General features: G+C 40.6%; 2 protein-coding genes across 4 annotated transcripts; one reads left to right on the plus strand and one right to left on the minus strand.

Annotated features, from left to right (window-relative positions):
• The first annotated feature begins 632 nt into the window (after positions 1-632).
• LOC149835296 (NAC domain-containing protein 2-like) lies at positions 633-3,072 on the plus strand. 3 transcript variants are annotated; one of them, XR_016432312.1, is made up of 4 exons: positions 648-1,217; positions 1,458-1,748; positions 2,279-2,606; positions 2,731-3,072. XR_016432312.1 is itself a non-coding variant. In XM_090008362.1 (3 exons), exons 1-3 carry the CDS (start codon positions 765-767, stop codon positions 2,318-2,320), a joined length of 786 nt encoding a protein of 261 aa, XP_089864488.1. In that variant the 5' UTR covers positions 633-764; the 3' UTR covers positions 2,321-3,072. The 3 variants fall into 3 exon arrangements, 2 of the variants coding, with proteins under 2 accessions (XP_089864488.1, XP_089864487.1); XM_090008362.1 differs by having other exon boundaries at positions 633-1,217; positions 2,279-3,072; XM_090008361.1 differs by lacking the exons at positions 2,279-2,606; positions 2,731-3,072 and adding an exon at positions 2,046-2,162.
• Positions 3,073-3,404: 332 nt separating this feature from the next.
• Positions 3,405-8,011, minus strand: LOC149835297 (uncharacterized). Its single transcript, XM_090008360.1, has 8 exons — positions 7,485-8,011; positions 7,297-7,395; positions 7,140-7,205; positions 6,971-7,036; positions 4,196-4,516; positions 4,046-4,112; positions 3,811-3,940; positions 3,405-3,703 (listed from the first exon to the last, which is right to left on the minus strand). The coding sequence occupies exons 1-8, from the start codon at positions 7,947-7,949 to the stop codon at positions 3,667-3,669; spliced, it is 1,251 nt and encodes a 416-aa protein (XP_089864486.1). The 5' UTR covers positions 7,950-8,011; the 3' UTR covers positions 3,405-3,666.
• Positions 8,012-10,777: the final 2,766 nt, after the last annotated feature.

Consider the following 10,777-nt stretch of genomic DNA (forward strand, 5'->3'; position numbering starts at 1 on the left):
AATGAACAAAGCACATTGAAATCGATTGCTACTTTGTAAGAGAAAAAATTCAAGCAGAAATTATATGCACCCAAAGTCGCCAACTTAAGATCTCAATCGAGAATCCCAGATCCTATTCTTTAAATCCATATCCAGGGAAAACTCATTGGGCCAATCCAGACCCAAACTGTTAACCAAGTTCACATCATGCCAATATCCATCGCACCAAGCCTGTGGAGCACGCTTCTGCCTCTGGCCCTCCTATTTTCAATTAAGAATCACTTAATAGTTTAATTATTTCATTTTAGTTGGACGATGACTTCTAAATCCACTGCCTCCATCCAGATCCAGTTATGTACTGGTACACCTAAACCCGATAGTTTAAGATCTCAACCAAAATCCTATTCCTCCAAATCCAAATCCAGATCCAGAGAAAATACATTCGGACCGATCCAGACCCGAATCCATAACCAGGTCCAGATGTTCCCGTTCCCAGTACCGATAGCTTGTCGAGTACGCTACTACGCTTCAGCCTCCGGACTAAGAATAACTTAGTGATTTAATTAATCTTGTTTTAGTCTAACGATGGCTTCTAATTTCTAAATCCCGTCTTTAAAACCAAGATTTTAAGCTAAAAATCAGAATTTATTTTTCAGAGTTGCAGAGGAAGAGAGGGGGAGAGGAGGAAGAAAGTCTGAGAAACGGAATTAGGGTTAGGGTTCCGAAGGCATGAAATTTCCGGCCGGCATCACGCCGGAATCGGAAGAATCTCGATCTCTCCGTTCATGGAGGGCGTGACGATCGCCCCTCCTGGATTCCGATTCCAGCCGACGGAGGAAGAGATCGTGTGCTACTACCTCAGGAACAAGGTATCGTCCGCCGCCAAGCCCTCTTCTTCGCGATTGCTTCTGGAATTGATCAGGGAGGTCGATGTGTACCGCTTCGATCCCATCGACCTGCCGGAGATGGCCGGACTCGCGGCCGGAAAGGACCAATGGTTCTTTTTCACGGTCAGGGGGAGGAAGGACGCGAAGGGAGGGCGAAGGATCCGAATGACGGAGAGCGGGGTGTGGAGGATCGAAGGCAGGGATAGACCTGTTGTTTCGAGGGAGGGGGTCGTGGCCATGAAGAGGGCGCTGGTTTTTCGCCGGGGAAAGCCGCCTTGCTGCGAGGAGACCGATTGGATGATGAATGAGTACGTGCTCGTGAATGAAGGTTGTGATTCTACGGCAGATAAGGTAAGGGTTTTGCTGTATTTGTTTGGGTTGAAGTAGGGGTTTTGGTTCGTGGTTTATGAAAACGTTTTTTGTTGTTCTAGGGTTTCGGAAATGTGCTTCATGTGGTTCATTTTTTTCTTGATCGATTTTCGTGTGTAATTTATGGATTTCGATTAATTGAGGTGCTTTCTTTCTGCTTTCATTTAATAGTTGTGTGATCAATTGGTCATATTAATCCATTTTCTTTATATGAATTTTCAGGATTCTTTTGCCATCTGCCGCTTGTTTCTAAGAGCCCATCTTCGAAGACAAAGACTGGAAAATATACAATCTTTTACTGAGAATAATCTAACAAGCAGATGCTGTGATGATATCCCTGTTGCACAGGATGATAAAACTGCGGACTCTTGCATTTTGGAAACTGATGCTCAAGGGGAGGCAGTTTCAGAAGATGATGAATTCCAGAAGATTCTGATGGCAATGTTAGATGAAGAATATGAGTTAAAGTCTACTGTTGTGCAGCCCTCAGATATACCTTTGCATCATGAAACGGTAATATTCTCGTGTTCTTATCTGGATGTGATGTGGTCCATATAATCGTCCTTTTGCTAGAGACCCATTTCCAACAAAAGTGTTTTTTGGATTCCCATTCAATTTATTCTGGCCTTTTGCTGTTGTGCTATCTAAACACTATTCTACTGTGTTTTCTGGGAAGTTCATATTATTTTCCTTTTGCTAGAGGCCCATTTCCAACCCAAAAGAGTGATTTTATTGGATTCCCATTCATTTTATTCTGGTCTTTTGCTGTTGTGCTATCTAAACAATATTCTGCTGCGTTTTCTTAATTAGAAACTGGGAAGTATTCATTCTGTGAAGAAAGCGAGATGCGCCTTTTAGCTCTCAAGATGATAGTCTTGATAGATTTCAAATGGGTTTTCCAAGTTTTTGCGAGAAAACGTGAGTTTTGTATGTAAAAAGGAACAGAAATCACTCCGAGCCCAGCACATTCCTAGTTAAATTTACGTGAAGCTGTTTGTTGTGTTGATATTTTGCTAACAGTTACCATTATTATTCTTCTGCAGTTTACTTCTGAAAACCAGAAATCAGGACTTTATCACTCTTGATCATGCAAGTAATGAACTGCCACTGGCCATTTTAGAAGGGGACTTCATAGAATTAAATGATTTGGTTCTGCCATTTTGAGAAACCAGCTGAGGGCGGAACTGTTATGAGAAGGTACCTCGGATGGTTGAATACACATTTAATGCGTGAGTTTGATGGTGACCTGCTCGAGATTGAAGTAAATGGAAAGTACACTTGAACGAAATTAAGAAAACGAAAAATAAAATTAGCGGTGCTCCTTTGGGGGAATATCGACATCAACAGCAGATGCAGTTTGAGACTGCAAAGGTAATTAGAGTGAATAAGAATAAAAATCCAATTCTTATTTCCCATTGCATTTACAACTTGAAGAAGCTTGCCTACAAACGAAGAAAGGTTCTTCTGTTCTCCTCTTACACTTTGTTTTCTGCAGGCGTTCATCCATCCATGTGGCTATGGAGATTGAGCGCAGTTATAACGGAAGTGTCATCCAGGCAATGCCTGATTCATATTGTTTCTGTCACGTGTTTCAGTCTGATATGATTGCTTGATAAATCACCTTGATCTCACTAGAAGTTCTGTGAGGTTGCTTCCTGATTGCCAATGTTTAGATTTGAGAAGAAGGCTTGTTTCCTCTCTTGCTTTTTTATTTGCTAGAAGTTGGCCTAATCTATCCTATTTTCAGACTGGTAGCTGCAACTATTTATTAATGAGCCAGCTTTCTTAATGTACTGTATTGAACTTCAGTAATAAAGATCCTCACAAGAATAACAAATTGAGGATGTAAATGGTATTTCAGGTGCTTGTAGTTGTGATCGTCGATGATATTGTTTGGAATCTGTGCCACAGCTCTCTTTACAAGCAAAAAACTGAAAAAGTTTGTCAAGAACTGTAGTCAATGTCATTACATTTTCTCAACTAGATTCTACATTGGTATATTAATGGGTGCAAGTAGGACAGGTTATCTTTGTTTTAAGGGTCTCCCCTCCATTGGTTACAGCGAAGATTGCATATGCATTTCCACCTTCAACCAAACAGGTATGCTGAAGGGAAAACAGTGGAAAACAAAAAGATTGAAAAGAAAACGTGGAAATGGGGGTGCTCTCATTTCTCCCTTCAATTGAATGGGGGTGCTCTCATTTCTCAGGCATCTCCAAGTAATACAGTGGAAAACAAAAGGATTGAAAAGAAAACGTGGAAATGAGAGAATTAATTGTAAACTACCCTCTTGTTTTCTAAAGCGTTATAACAGGGAGGCGATGAGATAGCGCCTGTATACAAATGGTGTCAAGAGAAAAACAACAATTTGTTATCAGCTGGTATTCTGGCCATGCAACAGACGTGAGTGTGGCTGGCAATCATAGCCCTTCTATTTCTCCTCAAGGGTTGCACTTCTTGTTCTTAAACTGAAGTCATATTACGTACCCGTGAAACATTTAGATAGGAATGATCAGTGTTAGGGTAAAAGAAGAAAAGAAGAATGAAGAACGCGAATGAACAGAAGGGCCCTTACTCATGTTGGTGTTGGAAGGAAACTGGGCTATTCACATCCTTTGTGGGCACAGATCTGTCTCCATGCAGTAAGAAAACTTCCAGAGAATCAGCCCCCTCCAACATAGGTTGTCCATCTACAGGTAAAGAAGCTGTACCAGTGCCTTTTGTTTTATATTTCTTTCCAAAGACAAACAGATCGGAAAAGAAATTTGAAGCTATTCCATGTCAGGAATCAGGATGGTAGTTAGCCGCACCTGCTGTGCTTGCAGACTGAATGATGTCTAATTGTTGTTGTGGTAAGATGTCAGCTCTGTACATTTCCTTCAGTAGGGAAGGACCATAAATGGTTATGTTCTTCAAACCAACCAGTAAGAAGAGACATAATTACGATGTTTACAACTTACATCAGCACTTGTGGGGAATTGATATGGTTTGAGATGGCACTGTGATGGATCCAAGCAAAATGTGGTCTCTGAATTGGAGATGGCATTTGTTACACTAGGCATCATTGTGGCCTGAAGCGAGGGTGAGCACTGGCTGGAAAGGCTGAAGGATGGGTGTGCAGCGGCTTCTTGGATGATAGGCAGCATTTCACTGCCCATGTTTATGGGCAGTGAGCTGCCTGCTGCCCCAAAGCTAATGGACATTGGCGGCATCTGCATCGGCTGCAGTTCTCGAGGCATGTACATGGAAGATAGAGTAAGCCCGTTTCTCATGGACAGCATCTGTGAACAGGAAGAAAGAGAGGTGAGAAGATAACCAACTCGAAGTTAAGAACCAAGGCCATAGCATGAGAAAATTGGATAAGCAAACACCAAATAAATAGCGTGCATTGCACTTTGAGAAATTAAATGTAGCATCACATGAAAGATGGTTTCTCTAATAAATAGCGTGCAGTCTTTCAAGTGCTGTTCTTTTTAGAACACTCAGATCAAGCATCTCAAAATGAGTAAAGTTTCCCAGCCCACAACAAATATCAGTAAAAAGTAAAGTCTTGACCATATCAACTTATAATGATTTCCCTCATGGAATCCCATTGTCAACCAAGCCCTAACATCCTAGCCACGACATGACAGAGTATCCAAAATAAATCCTACAAGGACAATACTAACAGCAGTTGGAAAGAAGGGAAGAAACTAGGCTGATAACTGAAAATTGGTTGCCATCAAATAGGCCGTGCCTTCAGTATCGCATATCCTACTAAAAAGTTATATCTCATTCTGCAAGGGTTAGGGAAGCACATAAACTTGTTTAGGAATGCAAAAACTTCTTTGGTATCATACATTAGCCAGAGATGGTTGATAAAACATTAAACTCTGATTTTATTTATACAAATTCGTGATGGTTAGATGCACATAGTTGAAAATAATTGTTTATTTGCAAATTATGATTGCATGAATATGCATTTGAGTGAACGAACACAAGTGGTTTAAAAGTCATAAAATATGCTTCTTGTATGTTAGACCATTACCCTTCATTCCTGGCCTTCTCAAAGAAAATATCATACTCTTGACAATGTCCTGACTCCTGAGAGAACAGAACTAAACCCCGTCTATAACCCTGAAATACGTCTTATTTGGGAACTGTAACCATGACAGCATCAAACACAGAATTAATTCCCGTCTTTTGCCTTGCACCAAGTATTCATGAGCTATAACCAAATAAAAAATCATGAACAAGAAATTGAATGAAATGGTTATGTGGGAGCAAAAGTGATGACCAACAGGTACCACCAGCCAGGAATATGGTTCACTTGGGATGTCCATAAAGTGAAACATGTTTCCTGATATTCACAATCTCTTAATACAAGTTTGATGCAGGATAATGCAAATCAGATACCATTGGCTTAATCCGTCAGACTTGAAAATACAAAGGCATCTTATTATTAAATAAATTATTGTACTCTTGTGAAACATAACTTTTATACATTTAGTACATGTAATTTCAACGTCAGTTCTTAATTTGCAGTTTCTACACCATTAATCCATGGCCAACTCCTTGTTCTATTTTATAATATGACATTATGACCGCAGCAATATTGACAGAGAATTAGCAAAGATTATCAGTTTCAACAACAATCAATTAGTAATTCGTCATTTTCTTCGCTGGAATACTACACAAATGAGGAAGATAGTGAGACAAAGCTTGCTCTGGCCTGCCAGAAGGTTCTAAGGATCGGACTCGATGGCCGTTATGTACAGGTAGGAAGTTTGATTTCACAATGTACCACACCTTTCATCACTGAAAACAATCTCACAGTATACTCCAAAATCCATGGACAAAGACATACACCATTGAAAGATTAAAAAGCACTCATCCATTCTTGGAACTACATGTGCTCGCGTCAAACCCATATCTATAAATCAAAACTGTTCTATGAATCTACAATCCCAATAACTATACATATTAAGCCAAACATGCTAGCGAAAACGTTTGACCCAAGGACCAACAGACATGAACCTAGCTTGTCCAGACAGTCCATAGACAGATATCTGTTGAAGGGCAGACAAAGACCAAATAATGCATCTCACCATCAGATATGCCAAAATAATAGATAATGCAGCATCCAAGGGACCAACAACTGGTGATAAGGACAACGGGGAAAGTTAGACATGTAAAAGATACCAATATGTTCTATGCCCGGCCATGAACCCCATAATCCACCATTCACACCATAAAACACCAGGGTATTCAAGTCACAACTCGTGTGAAAACCAAGGCACAAAATGCCAGTTGTGTTGACCCTATATGAGCCTAACAGTTGCTTGTGGATCCCATGCCTGAGCAATTTAGGCTAAGCTGTTCATGAACATTACAGAAAGTATGCATAGAAAATTCGGGTTATATGCGGAACAACAGAGATCAGTCTAACCCTTGTACGACTTTCTAAGGAGATCATAAATAATTAAAGCATTTCATCAATTGATTTGCCTATCTATAATGACCAGAAACAACTTCATATATATATATATGCATTGCTAGCTTCTGATACCATGTAAGATGTGTTAAGACAACCAAATAAAACCTATTACACAATGACAACCAGAAGCTTCTCAAAACAAAGAGATGGCATGTCAAAAGCACTATTATCAACAAAGAAATGCATTAAACTGATGACATAAACTAGATTATTCACTAGAATGCACACTCGGCAGCTTCAAAACAGAAGAAAAACTCACCTGTACTTGAAGTTGAAGTTGCTTGAGATACTCAATAGCTTCATCTAGCATTGAAGCCTTGTCAGTCTGAAATACAAATAAACGAGAAACCCCTTCTACCAATGAATAAAACGATATACCACACAATAAATAGAGAACCAAATGAAAAAACTAAGCATTTGGGTTTTACCTTATTAGCATTAGGGATAAGATTTTGGAGGGCTTTCATTTTCTCATTGATCCTGCTTCTCCTCCTCTGAAAAGAAAACAAAAGACACATAAATCAACAACCAATGAAAAAAAAACACTACGTAGCAGAAGCTCCTAAGATGGAGAAAGATTTCAACCTTCTCGGATAAATTGTGAACTTCAGCAGCTCTGCTCCTCTTCGAAGACGTTCGAGAAGCTGGAGGCTTCGCCAACTCCGACGACGCCTCCTGCCCTAACTATGGGAGAGAGCATAAAAAATCACACCCCCAAAGCACAAATCAAACCGTTTCCCAAACGATGAACGGAGAAAACTAAGATTTCTTACCTCACCCTCGTACTCCAATTCCGCCCCCTTCGACTCCTTCCTCCTCTTCCCCGCCAGCACCCCCTCCCGCCCCAACCCACCGGAGTCCCCGCAGCGAACAACCTCCGCCGCCGGCCCGGCGGTGAAACCCCTCCTACCCATCTCGGAAAACGCTACACACTCGGCCGCCGCCGCGACCACTCGGGCACGGAGCCCGTCGCGTGGCCGGAGTCCGCTCCTGTCGCCGTTCTCCGGTAGAGCTTTGAGGAGGCAGAAGGTGTCCCATGCATCTTGGTGGAGGAACCCGTCGGTAGAGCTCCCAGCGCCGTCCGGAGACCGAGAGTTTCCGGCGAGGCAGTCGAACTTCGCCGCCGGAATCTCCGCCGTGAAACCGGTCTCTAACGCTTGATGGTGGTGATGGAAGAGCGGCGCGTCGTCCTCTAGAGGCGGATGAGGTGTGGGGGAGGAGGCGTAGATCTCAGCCATGAGGGACTCCGCATTGGAAATGGATGCAGGCAATTATCCGGCCCTTCTCCTCTCTCTCTCTCTCTCTCTCTCTCTCTCTCTGCTTAGGAGGGTGGGGGAAATTTTCTTCCATTTTTCATTTTTATTTTTTAAATTAATCAATAATACCAGACAAAGTTTTTTTAAATTTTCCCAAGATGATGTGGGCCCGGAGGGACTGTGATTTTTTAACTTATTTAAATGCTCCCAAGACCAACGGGAGATTTTCTTTTTTTCTTTTTTACTTTTTCTTTTTTTTTTTAAGTTTTTGTTTTGTGAAGGAATCTTTGATCCTAAAGGTTCTAGAATTGCAGGTGATTTACTGTTGTTCCGTTGCAACTTTTCTCCAATTATCCAGATAAATGGGTATGAATTGTGAAGTTGCATTGTGCTTCACAATGAAATTTTACAATTTATTCCAATTTTTCTTAATAAGTTGGCACATTTGCAGACAACCATACGGCACTCTGGTCTTTGTGCTCATACAGGCACGTTTGAAAAAGAGAAAAACTCTTAATAGGAAAAAAAGTTGTCTAAGAGAGTTTTTGATACTACAAGTTTTTAGCTTGTTTGTGTATCGTGATAAAAACAAAGTGAAAAAAATGTTAAAAAATGAGGGAGAGAGGAGGAGGGTGGTGGTGATAGTGAGACCTTAGGTGGTGGAGAGTGTAAAAATAAACTTTCTTATGGTAGGAAACATTTCTCCACCATCCAATGGAAGAATGTTTTCTATCAAAAAGTCTAATTTTTAGAAAAACTTTCTCAACTGAAAAGTTTTTCTCGTTTGGAAGGGTCAAAAAGTCCCTAAGAATTTTTTATTTTGCATCACTGTTCTTACATCTTTCTTGATTCCAAACGTGCCCTAAAGTTGTAGTTTCTTCCCTATTAGTTTCATCTTTTTCAGTTTTAAATAGCACTAATATGTGAATTTAATTATATTATCTTTGGATAACCAAGAAGCATGCAAAAAGCAGCACCCAGATTCTCCTCCTACACTGTTAATAAATTTTTAAACAGATATAGAGAAATTATTATGATAATTTCTGCAAAGTTTTTTACTCTTTCCAAGAGAATGCTATTTTTATGTAATTCTCTTGAGCACTGATAACAATGTCCTTGTAAATTCAATGGGCTTGTTAGAAGAAAAACCTCACATTGCCTTATGGAAAATGCAACTAAATAATACATGCAAAATTAAAAAGATAAGATCATTAGATAAATAAATTTATACAAAAGGTTTTGAAATGGCCATACTATAAATACATGGATAAGATGAACTGGTCACCGTCCAAAATAATGAAATATCTCTTTTCTCGTTCTGCCCCATAGTTTCAAGTGTTTTATGATAGATCTTAACCATTGGATGTGCTTATCATGCTCGATTTAACGGAAATCGACTCTTAGATCATGTTAATTTTCTGTCGAAAAATATATTTTTATGAGCCAAAAAAATTGATGCCTTCATAGCCATTGATTTTGGATCACCGAAAAAACCTGTATACAGGTCAGATTCCGGTGATTCAAAAGCCATTTCCTACTAAAAAAACTATCGATCACAACTATAGTTTTAGATGTGAGAAAAATACCAAAAAACTACTCTTTTTGAAGAGCCTAACGGGGCAGATGAAGCACATTACTCTCTCTCTCTCTCTCTCTCTTTATATATATATATATATATATATATATATATATATATATATGACTTGTGTGGGCTCAGCCAAATGAGAAGAGCTTATAGGGAACGACAATTTGAATTCTCCTGCCAGGGTTAGAGTGGGACCAGTGTGGGATTGATTTGGTTATCTAAGTATCCGAGTAGCATTTTTGTTGCTTCCTTTGTCGTTGATCTACTCCCCTATCCCCCAAGCTTTGCACATTCGCAAAATGGGTTGGATCCAGGATAGAGGTTTTGCAATTTTTGGTTGTTGGGGGACTCGATTTCAATCCCAATCCCAACATATTTACCTGTTCCGGATCCAAACCGTTTGCATCTCTCATTGCACCGGATCTTATATGAGATGTGACCACGTCAGCCACTATGAGAAGCAGGAGCAGATAAGCACAACTCTATTGACATTCGAACCTGAGATCTCTAGGTTATGATAATAATGCCTTCTAACCATTGAGCTATCTCGTTCAACCCCAATAATAGGGGTGGCAAAATCTGACCCGACCCGCCAACCCGCTTCTTAGCCGGGTTAGGGTTTGGCTTAAACGGGTTCTTGTCGTAAACGGGTCAACCCGCCTAACCCGTTTATTAAATGGGTCGTGTTCGTGTTAGGGGTATGTCAACCCGTTTGACCCGTTTAATAAACAGGTTAGGCAGGCGGGTCAACCCGTTTACACGAACCCGTCAACCCGCAACCCTGTGCTATGGGCATCATCAATTAATGTTCCCCTACGATAGTCAATAGTACTGGAACTCGTGGAGGGATATCAACCGTAAGATCATGGGGCTGTGTACTACAGATTTCTCATGTCAAGACGAGCCTCATCTCCGCCGTACGATCTGCCAGAGATTGGGGGATTGCTGGCCCCATCGTACTTGGCTATCGTAGGGGAACATTAATTGACGTTGTCGTGTAATCGTGTCGTATCGACCCAAACTATTTATTAAACCGGTTAACCGTATCGTGTCGGGTTATCCATTTAATAAATGGGTTGTGTTCGAGTTTGCCGCATCCGACCCATTTAATAAACAGGTCGTGTTTGTGTTGAGGTATTCTGACCCGCCGACCGGTCCCGATTGCCACCCCTACCCAAGAAGGGCAATCATTTGTTAATAAAATATATGGCACTCCTTCCAACAA

The sequence above is a fragment of the Nuphar pumila genome, chromosome 6, assembly GCF_984573655.1.
Source record: "Nuphar pumila chromosome 6, dmNupPumi1.hap1.1, whole genome shotgun sequence".
NCBI classification, from domain to species: Eukaryota; Viridiplantae; Streptophyta; class Magnoliopsida; order Nymphaeales; family Nymphaeaceae; genus Nuphar; species Nuphar pumila.

Bases quoted from the DNA above. Each gene is read 5' to 3' on its own strand.
- LOC149835296 (XM_090008361.1), top strand. From the start codon at position 765: ATGGAGGGCGTGACGATCGCCCCTCCTGGATTCCGATTCCAGCCGACG. The intron at 1,218-1,457 runs GTAAGGGTTTTG...ATGAATTTTCAG, and splicing joins GTGATTCTACGGCAGATAAG to GATTCTTTTGCCATCTGCCG. The intron at 1,749-2,045 runs GTAATATTCTCG...TTTCTTAATTAG, and splicing joins TACCTTTGCATCATGAAACG to AAACTGGGAAGTATTCATTC.
- LOC149835297 (XM_090008360.1), bottom strand. From the start codon at position 7,949: ATGGCTGAGATCTACGCCTCCTCCCCCACACCTCATCCGCCTCTAGAG. The intron at 4,517-6,970 runs GTGAGTTTTTCT...TCCTGTTCACAG, and splicing joins AACTTCAACTTCAAGTACAG to ATGCTGTCCATGAGAAACGG. The intron at 3,704-3,810 runs GTAAGGGCCCTT...ATATGACTTCAG, and splicing joins TCCTTCCAACACCAACATGA to TTTAAGAACAAGAAGTGCAA.